Source organism: Pleurodeles waltl, chromosome 3_1, assembly GCF_031143425.1.
Source record: "Pleurodeles waltl isolate 20211129_DDA chromosome 3_1, aPleWal1.hap1.20221129, whole genome shotgun sequence".
NCBI lineage: Eukaryota > Metazoa > Chordata > Amphibia > Caudata > Salamandridae > Pleurodeles > Pleurodeles waltl.
The window spans coordinates 587,403,632-587,421,439 of record NC_090440.1 but is presented as its reverse complement, the minus strand read 5'-3'; the positions used below and the strand labels follow the sequence as shown (position 1 = coordinate 587,421,439).

The following is a 17,808-nucleotide window of genomic DNA, read 5'->3' as shown; positions in this document are numbered from 1 at the left end:
ATACAAAGAAAAAAGAGATGGAAGCAGCGATAAAGAAGCTGAGGTGTCCATGGGTGGGGGAGTTTGCCCCAGATTACCCAAGGGGGTGGTTCCTGCTTATGTAGAGGGGGATGACATAGATAAGTGGCTAGGGGCCTTTGAGAGGGCACTCCAAATGAGAAGAGTTAGGCCTCAATACTGGGGTTCCCTTTTGTGGGAGTTGGTCCCCAACTCAGGGAGGGATAGGCTTCTGACCTTAAGGGGGGAGGAGGCAGATTCATACCCTAGTATGAAGAGGTGCTTAGTCAAGAAGTTTGGTCTGACCCCAGAGCAATATAGAATGAAGTTCAGGGACACCCAGAAGGTCAGTACCCAGTCTTGGGTTGACTTTGTGGACACCTCACTAAAGGCACTAGAGGGCTGGATTATTGGCAACAAAGTAAATACTTATCAGGGGTTATACAATCTGATCATGAGAGAGCACATCTTGACCAATTGTATCCAAGAAAGGTTACGCCAGCATCTAGTGGACTCTAAGCAGACCAACCCTAGAGAGCTAGGGGAGGCAGCTGATGAGTGGTTGAGAACCAGGGTGGTTGTCAAGTCCCAGGGGGGAGACTCCAAGAAGGGGGGGACAGGTCCCCAAAAACCTAAGGAGGGAGGTGGTAAGCCCACCACAGAGACTCCCTCTGTACCCCAGAACCCTAAGAAGGAGGAGAGTAAATCCCACTCCCACTCTGACAAGCAGAGACAGGGAGACCCAGGGTTAAAAAAGCTCTTGGACAGTAGGGCTTGCTTTGACTGTCAGCAGACAGGTCACTTCAGAGGAGATGCAGCCTGTCCAAAGAAGGTGGTTAGCACTGGGCTGTCCAGTGTAGCCATAGAGGAGGATTCCTCAGATGATGAAGTCCTCCTAGCATTGTGCTGGGAGACAGGACCAGATGGTAAGCTGGTGATCCCTGAGGGTGGGAGTAGGCACTTCCACCACATTCAAGTGAATGGGATCCCTACCACTGGCCTGAGAGACACCTGTGCCAGTCACACTGTAGTGAGTGACCGGTTAGTGACCCCAGACATGTATGTCCCAGGAAAGACAAAGAAAGTCAGGATAGCCACAGGGGAGGTCACCTCCAAACCTGTAGCCATAGTGCCCCTAGAGAGGGAGGGTATCCTTGACTGGATTAGGGTGGTAGTCAGTGCTGACCTCCCCCTAGATTGTATCCTGGGCAATGACCTCCCAGAGGAGAGTCTGGTCACAGATGGGGTGGTCGCCCAAGGCGCCCCCCCAACCCAAAGTCCTGGGGAGTCAGTCCCTACAGTTAGGAGACAGGGGTCCCCAAGAAAAGGAAAGAAGAAAAGGAAGGGTAGGCCACTCTTAAAGAGAGTTCCAGGGAGCCAAAGGCCTTCTGCCCCAGTAGGGGGGGAGCCCAGAGTTGGCACTGGTGAGGCCTCCCCTGACCCCAAGGAAGTCCTGAGTAGTCAGGCAGCTGTCCAGATGCAAGGTGTTGCCCCTGCACTGACAGAAGGGAGAGTGGAAGGAGGGTGTCTGCCACAGGAGGTGGTAGCCCCCCACTCTAGACAGCAAGAGGGGTGCCAGGACCCCAAAGATGCCCCTAAAGCAGCTCAGCCACCTGTCAGTGGAGAGCTTAGGGTGTGGTTCTGGGTACTGACAGCTGTCAGTAGCCTCTGCTGGGTGCTAGCCTTCCTGGCAGCACTGTACTTGGCCTGGGAGGCAGACCCCAGGGCCAATAGCAAAGTAGGCCCCCTGACCCTATTGGTCATGGTGGGGTTGCTCAAGTGTTGGGTGACCTCTTTGGGTAAGCTAGGTGTTGCCCTAGCAAAGTTTGGAGTAGGGGAGGTGGGCACCTCACTACCCAAGTTGGCAGAGAGAGAGGAGGAAGACCCCCCTAGAGGGAAGTTTCAGTTTGAGTTGGGTCCTTTGACTGTTGGGATGGCTTCACTACCCAGAGGGAGTGACCCTGACAGGAGGATATAAGGCAGAGTAGGCCCTGCAAAGGGACAGCCAGTTTTCTTCACTGTCTTCCTCGCCTAACAAGCCAGGAAGACTCTCCCAGGGTTGGGCTGAGTCTCCTGGGCGTGTGGGCTTGGGGGGGGTTGTGTGAGAAACTGGGGCTGATTGCAGAGGCCCCATAACTTTTTGCCCCCATTTTCCACTTTATGCTGGTGTTTTCCTGACTCTGATGGTTCCCTGGGTACTGCTAACCAGTCCCAGGGCCTGTGCTCTGTGTAAAATGGATATGCAAATTAGGCTAATTATAATTGGCTAAGTTAACCTACCTATAAGTCCCTAGTATATGGTAGGGCATGTAGGTTTAGGGACCACAGCATAGGTGGTGCACACCTAGGTGCATTGCTGAGGTGCCCAGTGTCATTTTAAAAGCAAGCCTGCCTTGCTGGCTGGTTTTAAATTAAAGTTATATGCAAATTCGACTTTGGAATTAAAGGTACTTCCAAAGTCTTAAACTACCTTATTTTTACATATAAGTCACCCCTAAGGTGTGCCCTATGTGCCCCTAGGGCTGGGTGCCATGTAACTATAAGCAGGGACTTTATAAAAATAGATTTATAAGCCCTGGTGAGGTAAAAACAGCCAAATTCGTTTTTCCCTCATAGAAGTAAATGGCCTTCATAGGCTAGAATGGGCAGACTTTATTTTAAATTTTAAAGTCTCCTTAAATGTTACATACCAAGAATTTGGTATCAAATTAATTGTTGTAATAAATCCCACAACTTCCAGTTGTTGGATTTAATATAACTAGTTCAGGTAAAAAGTTTAGACTTTACCTAAAAAGTTGCCAATTTCAGCTCTGCATTGTCTTTGCTGCTGTGCTCTGATTGGCCAGCCTGCAGCAGCTTCTGCCAGGCTACTTTAATGAGGTGTGAAGTGGCCTGACTTCACACAAAGGAATGTGCTTGGGGAGAGAATCTCCCCTCAGCAGATGGTGAGGCAGGAAGGGGGAGGGCTGCCAAACTGGTCTTCAAAGGCAGAGAAGGACATTTGCAGCACCCAACAACACCCCCACATCCTGCAACCCCAGACAGCTAGGTGCCCCCTTGATTAGATTAGGAGAGGGCAGGAGAGGGGTGTGTTTATGATTTTTAGCCACACCAGTGGGTGGGCTCAGCCAGATGTAACCTCCAAAAATCAGATTCATCCATGTTGGATTTTTAGAGACTGTTGCCTTCTGGGATGGATTTTTGCCACACTTCCCAGGAAGTGGTCATCACAGGGGGACGACCCTGTCCCTGATTGGAGAACCAGGGTCCCCCTGCTTTTCACCCAGGAGCAAGGATAAAACTGGCAGACCTGCACCCACACCTCAGATCCCTACCAGATTTCAACAAGAAAGGAACTTAAGGAGAAGAAGGACTGCCCTGCTGGACCCCTGGCCTGCACCTGGAACCTGCACTCAGAAGGACTGCACCAGCTGCACACTTGGGCTTCACCACAAGAAGGACTTTGCCTGGCTTCAACTGGTTCAAGGAGGGACTCCCTGTTTGCTACAGGTGAAAAATTGCTAACCAGAGTCCCCTGCACCAACTCCTGAAAGAAGCGACCAGCTGACCACTGCCCAGTGGCCAAAAAGGAGTTTGCGCCAGGTGCATTCTGGGAGTTGAAGTCCGCACCCCCAAGGACCATCACAGTACTTCTGGACCCTTGGTGTGAGCTGTGGACACCAAAAGAACCTTAAAAGAACATCTGGGTGAAGCCCCAGAAGTTTGGAAAAGATTGGAGAATTTTTGAAAAAAAGCTCCATAAAGTGACCGACCCGACGCGGAAATTCTAGCCGGCTTGCCTCAACCGCGACCCGGCCTGACTTCGTGGTTCGTCCCGGTAAAGAAAAACATCCAAAAAAGAGACTAAGTCCGAACGTAAAAAGTTGACCGGGACCTTCCAGCCATCGTATCCGAGAAGGGCTCCACGGACGTCGGATCAAGATCCAGGTTTACCCCGGTCGAAGGATTTTCATCTCGAAAAAACGACTAAGTCCGAAGGTAAAAATCACCACCGAGGAAACCGACTTCGCGTATCCGGACAAGGGCTCCAGGAGGTCGGATCCAACTGGCAGGTTCGTCCCGGTGAAGAAAAACTTCAAAATAAAGACTAAGTCAGAAGGTAACTTTTTAACCGAGGCCTCCCGCGACCTGTAGCCGAGCAGGGCTCCATCGCGGTCGGCCTGAAAGTTTGACTTTGCCCCGGTCCTGGTGCAACCAGATGACCCGATTGGCGCTTTTTGTTTCTAAGCGCTAGAAAATAATAATACTTTAAAAATTCATATCTCCGGTTCCCCTGAACTGATTTTAATCGTTTTTGTGTCATTTTAAAGATAAAAATATAAGCTATTTTTATAAATTGGTTTTGGATTTTTAAACTGTTTCCTGTGTTTTATTTAATTACTGTTTTGTGATATCTGAATGCTTTACACTTTGTCTCCTAAGTTAAGCCTTGACGCTCGATGCCAAGCTACCAAGGGTAGAGCTGGGATTAATTTACTGAGACCTAACTGTACTTTTGTGGAGGTTTGTGGCTTGTTGCTAGGTGTAGGTACCTACCTGCCCTACCAATAACCCATTTTCCAACAACAAAGTCCCCTCCAGAACCAGTGGGGAATCACATCCACTACCTCAGTCCTTGGCAAGATGAAGCACTCTGGGCACAAAGCCCACTCCAGAACCAGTGGAGACTGTTATCCACTTGAGAGACTGTGGCTTTGCACTCCCCAGGATATATGGGCAAACCACCCACTGGAAAGACTTGAGAGACTGTGGCTTTACACTCCCCAGGATACAGCAGTGGGCAAACCACCCACTGGAAAGACTTGTGAGACTGTGGCTTTGCACTCCCCGGGATAGAGCAGTGGGCATGGAGCCCCCTCGTGGAGCAGTGGCGTCGTCCGTTCATCCGGCTGAGGTGCCCCACCTCTCCCTCCCCCTTTGGTGCCTGTTTATTTATCATCTCATGTCCTGGCAGTGTTCTCTCTGTTTCGAGTCAGGTACCTTGTGTGGGCTTTACCCATGTATTTTGGGACACTGATCCACGGACAATGATTTCATTTATATCCGGACTTGTGCAGTTGGTGTACATATTTGTATTTACTAATTTTTGAATTTGCCCTATCTGATAGTTCAATGATTACACTTGTTACAATCATTTCCTTTTGTCCTTGCGTTATTCCATGGGGTGACGGGGTGTATATGTAATGTTGCTGCATGTATTTGTGTGTATGGTGTTGTGGGTGAGGGTGGGGGGTAGGGGTGTTGCGTGTTGCGTGTGTGTGTGTCACTCTCTTTTCCCTCCCCCCCTCCCCTGTGTGCTGGATGCAGTACTCACCGTGGTCGTCGCCGGCGTCTTTCCTGCTCCTGATACAAGAGGAGGTAGACCAGCATGGGCAGGACCTGTAGTTCGGGCTCCATGGCGTCCTGGTTCCTCGTTGGGTGTCGAGAGGTGAGTGGTTTCCGTTCCAAGTCCTGTTTCCGCAGTGCTTTTGATAGCGTTAGTACTGCCCCGGAAAAGGTGGCAGATAGGGGTGTTGTAATACAGTGGGCGGAACCTTGTCTTCCGCCTGTCTGTTGGCGGTTACCACTGCGGTGTTTGTTTCTACCGCCGTGGCAGTTGGAGTGTTAAAGTGGCTGTCTATGTTGGCGGTTTCCGCCATGGTCGTGATTCCATTTTTTTTGCCGCTGGCCTGTTGGCGGAATTACCGCTGCTTTAACACCGACCACCAGGGTTGTAATGAGGGCCTATGTGCCCTGATCACCACAGCTGTGAAGACCTCCACTGTCAGCTTCATAATTAGAGGAGTCACATTTCAGGTGAAATTCACAAAGCTTTGCAAGTAAAGGCACTTTCCACATTGCTCTAGAAAATGCAGCCATCACTGTAACAGAAAACCTCATCCTGTTGCAACAGAAATATCCCCAATACAAGAGAAACATTCACTACCCACACCAATCTGTGCAACCACCCACACCAATCTGTTAGACTCTAAGAGACAGATGTAGGTAGGGTCCGATTTGCGACTTGCAAATTGCGAGTCAGGGCGACTTGCAATTTGCGAGCCGCAAATCGGAATGTAGGATGGTGTCTCTGACACCATCTGCGACTCGCAAGGGGATCGCAAAGGCCCACCTTATGTATATTCATGAGGTGGGTCGCAATTTGCGACCTCCTTGAGCCTCGCGGCACTCACAGGGATGGTGGCCTGCTGGAGACAGCAGACCACCATGTCTGACTGCTTTTAAATAAAGCAGTTTTTTTGTTGTAATGCAGCCCGTTTTCCTTAAAGGAGAACGAGATGCATTACAAAACTAAAAAATGAAACGTTTTCGTTTAAATTTTTTCAGAGCAGGCAGTGGTCCATAGGACCACTGCCTCCTCTGGAAAAATGTTTTTAATGGCATTCACAAAGGGGAAGGGGTCCCATGGGGACCACTTCCCTTATGCGAATGGGTTAGCACCCATTTGAAATGGGTGCTAACTGCGATTGTTTTGCGACTGTGTTCGCGGTCACAAAACAATACAACATTGCGCTGCGACTCGCAATTAGGAAGGGAATACCCCTTCCTAATTGCGACTCGCAATCCCTGGTTACCCAATCGCAAAACGGGGTTTGGGCATCGCGATGTGCTTTTTGCACGTCACAAACAGCAAAATTTGCTGTTTGCGACGTGCAAAAAGTTGAGTACATCTGGCCCTTAGGGTGGTCTTCCAACAACTTTGTGCCTGCCTCCCTCCATTTTCTGACCTCATTTTTTCTAGTTATAGGACTCAGTGCACTTTACCACTGTGAACCAGTGCTAAAGTACTAGCACTTTCGTCCCTAAAACATGGTAGCAACAGGGATGCATAAGACTTAGAACCCTCCTGTTCCAACCCTTGGGCTCACCTGCTTGTGAGTCTGTCCTGCCAAGTGTGCCATCCTAGTAGTGGACCCTTGAAAGTGGATCTAAGGATTTGATACAGAGAAACTGATGCATCCTCTGCTGCAAGGGTAGAGTAGACTCATCGGCATTGTTGAAAGAACAAGATCAGTGCATCGTACTCGGAACCACCACTCCCAAACTGACGCATGATTGCCACTGCATAGAGAAGATTGACATCTGTGCTCATATAAGGTACTGTATGAATGTGTTTTCAATGATGTGTTTTCAGAGGTGTATTTGTGGAGCTGTAACCATTGTGACTTGTAGTATTTTGAAATCTGAGTGACTTTCATGTGGATTTTGCCATCCTGCTAATTGGTCAATTGTTAGATGCCAGCTTTTGGACTTCTGGTTTCTGTTTGAGAAAGACCATTTTCATCACTTACAAATTCTCTGCGACCCAATGTTGTGTCTTGTTCGATTTGGAACAATAATCTTTTATCTCTAGCAACATGGGTTGGACAAGTATATAGAGATAATACTTCCTCTGAATACTATGCAAAACCTTCTAGTAAGGATATGAGCTGGCCCATGACCCAATTCTTCATGAGAAGGTTTTCTTTCACCAGTCCTTGCTTACAGCTAGTTAGCAGTTAGACTTTAGCAACATAAGTGAACCATAACTATAGCTCTCAAAGTGCATTATCTGTTAAACAATAACCCTGGATTGTAGCAGTGAGTCCTTGATGATCTGGAGTTATCTGGTAGCAATGCCTTTAAGATACCTGGGGCCTGATGTACAAAGCCATTTTGTGGTTGCAAAGCCTCCAATTCACAATATGGATATTTGTTACATAGTAACCCCATTTTGTGATTACTTCTATACAGTATTCGAAATCTCAATTTCTAGACACAAATTATTTATGCAGAAAAGACTGTCAAAATGAGGATTCAAAGGAAAATCAAAGTCAGGGGTTAACTTTATGAAACATTCCATACGACTTGCAGCCTTGGAAACATACATTCTTAAAATAAGATGAATGTTAAAGATCTTGTTCATACCTTTCAGTTTCTGTGTAGTGTGGCATACTCATAAGTGATTTTCGATCTGGGCTTTCTTCGTAATTTTTACAACCAATGCATTTGCAGATGGAGGAACACATGATTTTAGCCTGGCAAAGAAATTGTACTTAGTAAACAAAAAATAAAAAGGTGAACTAGACGCTTTTCAAATTGAAATTGATAAACTAAACCCAGCCACCCAATTGTTCAGATGATGTGGAAAACAAGGGCGGGCTTTGTACCTTACACTATGATGTAACGCATACTGTTAGGCAGAAGATCAAACAAAGAACAGAAGCAGGATGTATGCTCAAAGGGAAGGGAAAAAGAAATGGAAAGAAGGAGCGGTGGACTGGGAGGGAAAGAGAGGGAGAGACCGCGACAGATGACCAGACCAAATGATTCCGTATCTCTGGTACTCAGTCTATGCATGAAAACAAATGGCATCAACCATGCACTTGAGTACTGTGCAGTTCAGTCTCTTATACTCAGGGCTGGGTTAGAAAAAAAAATCATATTTGACCTACACTTAACTGTGTGAGAGAGTTTAGTGAACACGTCTTTCCCTCAATAGATGGTTAGGAGTGGTTATTCAACCAATTAAGAGTTTTTTAACAAAACATCAAATAAGTGCATGATACCATAAGATTTGTCAAATGTATTGGCTAATAGCAATAGGAATTACAAGCAATTCTGAAGGGTAAATTAGAAAATATTACAATGCTTAAGTGTGTGATTGAGTACCAAGAGCAACAGTTCTTCAAGTAAACCAGTTATACTCCTAAAAGGGAACAGTGTGCCAGATTGAAGAAAACTTGTATGCACCTCAAACGTGTGTTACTTAAGATTGAGCAATTACCCCATACTATGTATCAACAATACTCATGCACTCATACAGAATCGTCTGCCAGGAACAGTTTTAAAACTCATCACTCTAAGATATTTTCCAGGCTGGGTCAGGGTAACACATACATTCCTAAAAACGTCTCTCTAGCTTGCACCCCATTGAATGTCCAGTCCAACTTTGCATATATTGCATTTAATCAAAAACTAAGGGGTGTACGCAGATCAGAGCAGTTTGTAGATTTATAGATTCAGACATATAGGAGAGCAATAGGACACGCACATTGAACTTAAGAGCAAAATTTCCATTTCATGGTATCTTAGAGGAGAGTGTTTTTGAGGAAATATGACTGTTTTTCTATATGATAAATAGGCACGCGTGCGCGTATACACACACAAACATGTATATAAATTAAAAAACAAATATATGCCAAGGCTTTTATTTAGCAGCAAATGTGGAAACAGCATTGGTGAAGCCAGTTGAAAGGTCCCAATTTCACCAATGTAAAAGTATCCTGACCAAGGCACACACAACTGGACTTTTAAGCCACACAATGTGTCAAGAGAGGTGTGGACAGAGGAGGAATTGCTAGGGTTAGGACTCTCATTGAGGACACCTGAAAAACTGTGAAAATCTACCGTTATCCCTCCCAGCTCCTTCAAGTAGCAGAAACGGTTTGCTGTTGTCAAGGTCTGCTGAAGCATCAGATACCAGGAAAAGAAGGAAATCCATAGATTCAAAAGAGATATAACCAGTCTGTTTAGATGCTACTTAGGGGTTTTATCAAATGAACAATAGCGCATCTAGTAAAGAGGCATCTTTTTGTGATCATCACAGAAAGCATTCCATGCAATACTTTATGGAGTGGGCTTTTGGTCATCCCCTTGCTTATGACAGGATGGCTTTCTTGTGTATCAGTTACTTGCTCTTTCCTGGGTGGCTTTCCTCCATTTGCTTGTTTTTTTCCTGCCCTTGGAGCATTCCTTCTTTACCCTCACTTTTGATAGGTAAAGGTGTACTGTTTTGTATAGGACATCATTGAACTATTTCTCTTTTTTCATGTTTCATTTCTTATTTAGCATGTTGTTCTTCCCCATTGCTCTGTGTGCACTAAGAGTGCACTCATGTTCTTTCCATCACTCCCCAAATCTCCTCCTCCCCATCTCTCCCCTTGGACCCCCTCTCAAAGTAATGGATGTGCTCTCTCTCATGCTCTACGTTGTCTGTGTTGTCTCAGTTCTCCTCCACCTTGAGGAAGACAATGAGCATTCTGCGGGTCTCCCAGCAGATGAGCCAAGAGGTGTGGTTGATTACTCCATGACATGCGTGACACCAGATGGTGGGCTTAATGATGTCTTGGATATTGTCCTGGAGTACTTTCCTGTACCTCTTGGTGCCTACTTTCTACAGTCTTTTTCTTCCTCCCCTACCTCCCTCCCATCTGTCTAGCCACCTCTACACTGGCTCATGCTGAGCACTGCTGTTGGCTTTGCTAATGCCAGATACTTTTAAAAAATGCCAGCACTGGCAAAACCAATAGAGGTGGCCAGAGATCTTTTTCTATGTCTGCAGAGATAGCACTTTGAGATGTTTTCCAGGAGGTCTGATACAGCAGTGCAAATTAAGATAAATCAACAATAAGGCTATAGGACAAGATTACTTCTTCTGTCATAACTGGATGGAAGTCTCCACTTTTTCTTGTGGCAAGAGTTACAAAATGTACCCATTGTGTCACATGAACTGGAGTGATGATGTCCTAAATGAGCAGTAAAACCAGAAGCCTTAAAAAGGTATTTCATCATTTCTCTATCCTTTTTCTGTAAGTGTCCATTGTTGTGCTCTCTTTTTCTGAAGCAGCTGAAGCAATAGAACTAGGAACATTGTACTGGATGAATTATTATTGAAGATTATGTATTCTTTCTCTAGATGCCTCTTCGTAGGTCCAGCTAGGAAAGGAGTTAGAAATGTATCCATGACCTGCTCAGTGAGATCAGGAACCAGAGGAATCTTAGGTTTGGCTTGCTTCTTATGTTTTCTTGCAGTTATGATGAAAACTTCAAGTTAGGTGACTAATGGTCCGATTCATATATTGGCGGATGAGTTACTCGATCACAACAGTGATGGATATGCCATCCGCCAATATCTAAATCTCATAGGATATAATGGGATTTAGGTATTGATGGATGGGATATCTGTCACCATTGTGACGGAATAACTAATCTGCCAATATCTAAATCAGGCCCCAGGTCTTTGATGGGAGAAACTTAAGGAGATTCCCCACACAATTTTCCTAAAAACAAAAATCTAAAACACCAGAGAGTAGAGGGGGTTGAAAGGCCCAACTCAAACTTGTCCTAGATGTTCAAATGATGTCACCCACACTCTATCACATTTCTCCAGGGATCTACTTCTAATATTTGTCGCCTTCTTAACATCCATGCACAAATACATATCTGTCAAACAGGTTATCAATGGGGTTTTTGTACAGCAGCCTTACCATCTCATTTTTTTCTACAAGTCACTACAAATGCCAAATTTTCCAATGTTTTGCTGGAAGGTTGAGAGTTCCAATCCCCCCCCCTCCAATCTCTGGCTATTTTAGTGGACAGGAGGGGTGGCAATCAGATTATGCAGTTTAGACATTACCCAGTTCCAAAAGGGAATTATATGCGGACTATACAAAATACATGAAAAATGTATCCTTCAAGTCCACGGTCTCTGAAGTAGAAGTGAGGGATTTGGCAAACGATTGCAGCTAAACACTAGTATCAAGCATTCTGTGCAAGATTTTCAATTCTTCTAATCTGAACCCCACTCTAACACTTCTTTTCATTTCATTGGATGCAGAATGGTCTCAATCCATTCCTAATTTTTTATCATCACACTCACCTATAAGTTATGTAAAAATGGAGTCTGCCAATGAATAATGTATGATTGGACATAAATAAAGACGTGGGACGAAACAAAGAAAGGTATGGCAGCCAGAGTTTAGGACTGCAACTGCTTGTAAATTTAAAGTAACACAAATTTCAATTTCTTGCTAAAAAATGATTGTGTAGAGAGAGCAAGCCTGTTTCAGGAAGAATTATTATCTGGTGTTATATGGCATGTTCTAAAAGATGCAGGAGTCTCAGGTGATTTCAGGGGAATTGCACAGAAATATCACTCATGCTATCAGCATATGGCACATGTTTTCTTGGATGGTGATGTTCCTCCCTTGGATGCTCATCCATAAGTCTCTAGTGAGGTTGTTTGGACACCTCGCCAATGCACAATGTTTTTGGCAATCTTTTTGGGCACAGGGACACTTCCCTCTTTGTTATTATAAAAGGAGGATGAGGTAAAGAAGGATTCAGATCTGTAACTGCAAATAGTTTGGAGTTAATATGCACTGCTTCTGGAGTGAATGAGGAGGCATTTAATGGGACAGTCATTATGGAGTCAGTGACAGACACATGTATCACAATAGCATTCTGAAGTATCTAGAATTCAGGATGTTGAGCTAATGTCATAAATCTTCTTACATAACTCAAAGCAATTTGGCACTGAAGAGCATGGCTTTGATGTTGGTGCAAAAAGAAAAACTCTATGGTGAGGATCTTGATACTAAGAAAATCAGCAATACCAAAGATAGCTTCTATGCAGAGAGAGCAATGCTCGAGAACAATATTTTGGCTGCTCCTTCTCAGTAGCTGAGAATGTAGACTGGAAACTTGAAATGACACAGAAGCTTGTTAACTTTTCTGCAGTAAAAGGCTTGCTTACAGGGCCAGAGGACTCGGGTTCTGGTTCTAGGGTCCAAGGTTTCAGGAGATCTTTGCATGGGTAGACAGCAGTGGAAACAGGAGATAAGCTGCCAGCACTGGTGCTCAAAGGAATTACAGTGGGTGGCGGAGCTGGAGGGTTGGATTTTATTCTGCCTCGCAGGCCTTACCTTACTTTCGCCTAGTAAAGGAGTCTGTGGTGGTCGTGAGGTGACTACCATGGTTTCTGCTCCTTCTCAGTAGCTGATAATGTAGTCTGGAAACTTGAAATGACACAGAAGCTTGTTAACTTTTCTGCAATAAAAGGCTTGCTTGCAGGGTCAGAGGACTCGGGTTCTGGTTCTCGGGTCCAAGGTTTCAGGAGATCTTTGCATGGGTAGACAGCAGTGGAAACAGGAGATAAGCTGCCAGCACTGGTGCTCAAAGGAATAACAGTGGGTGGTGGAGCTGGGGGGTTGGATATTATTCTGCCTCGCAGGCCTTACCTTACTTTCTCCTAGTAAAGGAGCCTGTGGTGGTCATGAGGTGACCACCATGGTTTCTGCAGTTCATTAGTAAAGGGGACATGCTAACCCTGGAGACACAGTTTGTCTGAGCAAAGCTGCAGTGAGATGTGACCTAACTACTTTTCTGTAGGTAAATGCAATGCTGCTGCAGGCCTCCATTGAGATTTTGAGAGGAAGGTGTGTGCCTCCTAGAATGAGAAAATGTTTCAATTGTAAGGAGACAGATCTGAGCATTAGTGAATCCATTACTGAGATATGTGTTACCTGCGAGTCACAGGTAAGTCTGGTTCTATTGGAAGGGAGATATTCTGTGGTATTTTGGGTAGAACATAGGCTTGGAACCTTGGTGGAAGCATTCTCTTAGGTTGTGATGTAAAGTTAATGGAATGCTGCAAGTTCAGTTGATGCTGTCACTGTTGGAGGAGAAGTTGTGGAAGAAGCGCTTATCTAGAGCAAACAACTTTGTTAAAGTATCTTACTGTGCCTCTTTTATGGGACTTAGTACCACATTTTTGGTGATAAGGACAATTTGAACAAAAGGTACTCTTTGTGCTTCAACACAGCAATTTCCCATATCCTACTGTCTGCTGCCTACATCAAGGATTTACATCAAGGAAAATAGTTTTCAGCATGTGCTACAAAGGTAGTTCGACGAGTGGTACCTGCTTTATGTGATCATGTGTTTGGGCTTCATTTGGAACTTGAGAGGCTTCGTTTGGCGAAAATCGTTACCCTCACGAGCCAGTCTACATCGGAGCTACAGTATGAGCTAGATCATGTGCTTTCCACTGCACCGCCGCAAACCATGTCTCACAAGTACAGCTCCTCATCTGGTGAGAGCGTGAGCAGGATACTGCAGAAGTAAGTGACCTTAAATGCACCTTCATCCCGCCAGCACGTTGTGCACGTCACATCAGGAGTACATTGGATGTGTCTACGTCACCCCAGTACATCATGCACATCACAACAACTTTGTACGCCAGCAGACCTTTTTAGTTGGGCTGGCAACCATTGCTTTGTGTTGGGTCAACAGCGAGTCGCACACCACTCACAGGTTATTCTGAGGCAGTCTTGTGTCGGATCATCAGTTATTTTTACATCACTCGATATTGGAGCTACACCACATGATATTGGATTTTATTCTATTTTGAGTTTTGAAATTGGATTGGGCGTTGAATCCGTTGTCACTGCTCTGTGTCGGATCTTCGGTGATTCACACACCTATGTAAAGATTATGTGAGCTATTTACAATAGTTCAAGATTTTCTGCATATCTTTCGACCTTGCATAAGAACGCTTTAATCTTTTGTTAGTAATTCATTCCTTTCTTTTTATTCTCTGTGAAATGTGTATTGCAACAGTGGGTAGATGTTTTTTTTTTTTTTTTTTTTTTTTAAAGAGGTTCCGTAGGGGAGATAAAAAAAGGAGTTAGTGTTACAGGTCTGATATTTTTATGCTCTTCCATTGTAACGTGTTCTGTGGTGTGTTCAAACATGCAAAATGTGCCACCTCCGCCATTGTTCTGTCCTCCCCAGGTGAGCCAGTTATATGGTGGAAGAAATAAAAAATGTATTTGCAAGATATGCCAGAGAGTGTGGACCTAGTCCAAATGCAGAAAGAAATATCTCATTATTATTGCACTATTTAAGTCCAGAAGGGCAGGAAATCTTTTATCACCTCCCTGAATTGCCAAGTGAAGAAATAGGGCCTGATTTAGAGTTTGGTGGACAGGTTACGATGTCAAAAACATGACAAATATCCCACCTGCTGTATTAGGATTCCATATGCTACAATGGGATCGTAATGCAGCGGTCAGGATATCCAACACATTTGAGACAGATTAACCCCATCTGCCAAACTCTAAATGAGGCCCATAGTAAGGCCCATAGTAAGGTTCAATGAATTTGAAGTGTGTATAAAGAAGTTGGATGGTCATTTTTTACCAAACGTTTTGACTTTTTTGTGAAGATTTCAAATGTATGCAGGTAAAAAAGGAAACAGCTGAAGAATATGTCACTGTTTTATGAAAATTATCATCAATATGTACATTTGGTAATACAGTGGATGAGAGTATAACAGATCAACTTTTTTTCTTGGATGCATCAATGACAAAGTCATAGAAGAATTGTGGTCGCAAGATGATCAGTTACTAATGGAAATGATTAATCTAGCCAAAAGTCTATCATGTGTGGAAAAATTTAATTAAATGTTACTGGAAATAGGGCCATCAGTTCTGTTGTCCGTGATAAGTAAATCCCTCAGTGTTGAAAGAACTCGATGAGAAAATTACAAAAGGTCAAGGTAAAAGAAAGCAGTTCACATGGAAACAATTTAGATGTGAATCTATAGGACATATGACTAAGAATTGTCCAGGCTGGAAGATAACTTACAAAGTGTGTTTATGGAAAGGGCAAGTAAGTGTTATAGAAGTAAAAAACAGTCATGGGAAAGTGAATGAGATAACGGATGATGAGGAGTGTGAAGGAATAACCCTGTAAGTAATGGGTAAACAAGGTGATGTTCCCCATGATGATGTAATTGTACAAGGGGAGAAAGTGAGCTTTTTGACTCGGGGCAAAACTAACTGTCAAATCACAGGATGTATTACAGAATGAAATCAGGAGCAAGGTAAAACTGTTTAAGTGGATTTCTACTCTAGACTTAGGGGGTCATTACAACCTTGGAGGGCGGCTTCGGTTGGACTGCCGGGCAGCCGCCAATGCAGGCACACTCCCGCTGCGGCCATTAGGAGATCACCGCTGGGCCGGTGGGGATCTCCGCCACAACACAGGAGCCGGCTCCAAATGGAGCCGGCGGTGTTGCGGCTGTGCGACGGGTTCAGTTGCACCCGTCACGCTTTTCACTGTCTGCACAGCAGACAGTGAAAAGCTGCATGTGGCCGTGGCAGGGGGCCCCTGCACTGCCCATGCCAGTGGCATGGGCAGGGCTCCCCACGACTTCCCTTTCCGCCAGCCTTTTCATGGCGGTTCAAACCACCATGAAAAGGCTGGCGGGGGGGGGGACTCGTAATCCTCTGGGCACGCTGGGACAAAAGTGGCGGGAAACCGCTGGTCCCGGCGGTGCGACCGCAGTCGTAATCCCCCATGGAAGCACCGCCAGCCTGTTGGCGGTGCTTCCTCCAAAACAGCAGGGTTGTAATGACCCCCTTAGTGTCTGTGTACCATCAAATTAGGCTTCATGAAGATTCGAATGACCTCACGGAATTCATCATGATCAATGGAACATACAGGTTCAAGATGATGCTGTTTGGTTTGGACTCTGTAGCCTCAGTTTTCAAAGAGCAAAGGAGGGAGATTTGTCAGGGGTGAAAGTGTACCAGGGCAATATTTTAATTTTTGGGAACACTTTAGACAAACATATCAGTAGAGTTTGTGCTGTGTTGGGAAGGGTGGATGATAAAAGGTTGACACTCAAGGTTAATAACTACTTTGACAAGAGGTGGCTTGAAACTCAAACAGGAGGGGGCATGACCTGACAGACAATGGAGCAGTATGTAGGCCTCGGGGCTAAAAGATCCTGACACTGCCGCCCGCTGACTTTACCAACACCAGTATACCCTACAGGAATGCGGAGGGGAAACTGCGGAGACACCAGCAGTCCTGAGACATGGCAGGGAAGCAAAGAGGAGCAGGAGCAGCCGGGTACGAGAGGCTGAGAATGCACACACTATGGCACCTGCCCACGATGCAGCCTCTCCACCAGCTAAATAGGAAACCAATGCAGGACCAATGACACAGGGTACCAAGCAGTAGCACCGATCGGAGCAGTGACAGAGACCAACCGAGCAGGTACTGACCTCCAGCAACACCCACCATCCTCCCAACCCCCCCAACACAATGACATCCCAGCAAGTGCTGGTACACTGCTACCAGCCCGCACACCTACATGGCAATAAAGGGTGAGACCGCAGAGGCTGCATGGTGGTGAGATGAACATAGCTGAGGCACCTCTGCTACTGCCCTCCCCCCCCATGGCTGCAAGGAGCTTGAGCTGAGCAGGGAGGATCAGCCCCACGGACAGCTGACACAGATGGGGCACTGGAGGCCAAATCTATAGCCTGGAGCAAGGGGAATAGACTGGAGGACATTAGAAATGCATGGTGAGCAGCAACTTGGACTGGGGATTGCAACAGCAGCATTTGCTGCCATTAAGAGGGAACTGGCTAACATGAAAAACAGACACTATCCTGGAAGACACTGAGCGGAACAATTGCCATGCCTCACCAGCCGGACAGATTAGTTGCCTCAGAACTTCACGCGCACTAAAAAGCAGACAAATACCACTGCAAGCTTAGAACTGGGAACGAGGGGATTTCCTGGCCACAAGGTGAACTTACGAGTTGCCCTCCTTGGAGCAGGTACAATTAGACCAGGAGGGGAATGAAAAAACTGTAAATATAGATGGGCAAATCGAGCCCGACGAAGGGAGGCCCACCAACGGCGGAAGTGGGACTCAATGTAGATGACCCACCAACAAAAGGAGGAGGCCACATCCCTGGCCTCACACACAGCAGCCATTCTAGAGGCCATCAAAGACACAACATCCTCTCTGGAGACGCAGATCGCAAGGGTGGTAAATGAAATGGGTTTATTACAAGACAACCACAGAAAATTGTCTGACTGTGTGAAACAAACAGTGGATCAGTAGACAGTTCCTCCACAAGTGACTGAACGTATTCTCAACTGTTCGGCGATAGAGAAAGAGGTTAAACTACTGGCGAACAGACTGGAAGACGCAGAGGGTAGATT

The 17,808-nt window shown here is 45.6% G+C and overlaps 1 protein-coding gene across 1 annotated transcript in view; it reads right to left on the bottom strand.

Annotated features, from left to right (window-relative positions):
* The window catches only part of TESMIN (testis expressed metallothionein like protein), an 83,174-nt gene that overhangs the window by 40,130 nt on the left and 25,236 nt on the right, over positions 1 to 17,808 (bottom strand). Inside the window, exon 5 of the mRNA XM_069221459.1 lies at positions 7,927 to 8,036. Within this exon, the coding sequence (XP_069077560.1) occupies positions 7,927 to 8,036 (110 nt within the window). The remainder of the gene's footprint in view (positions 1 to 7,926; positions 8,037 to 17,808) is intronic.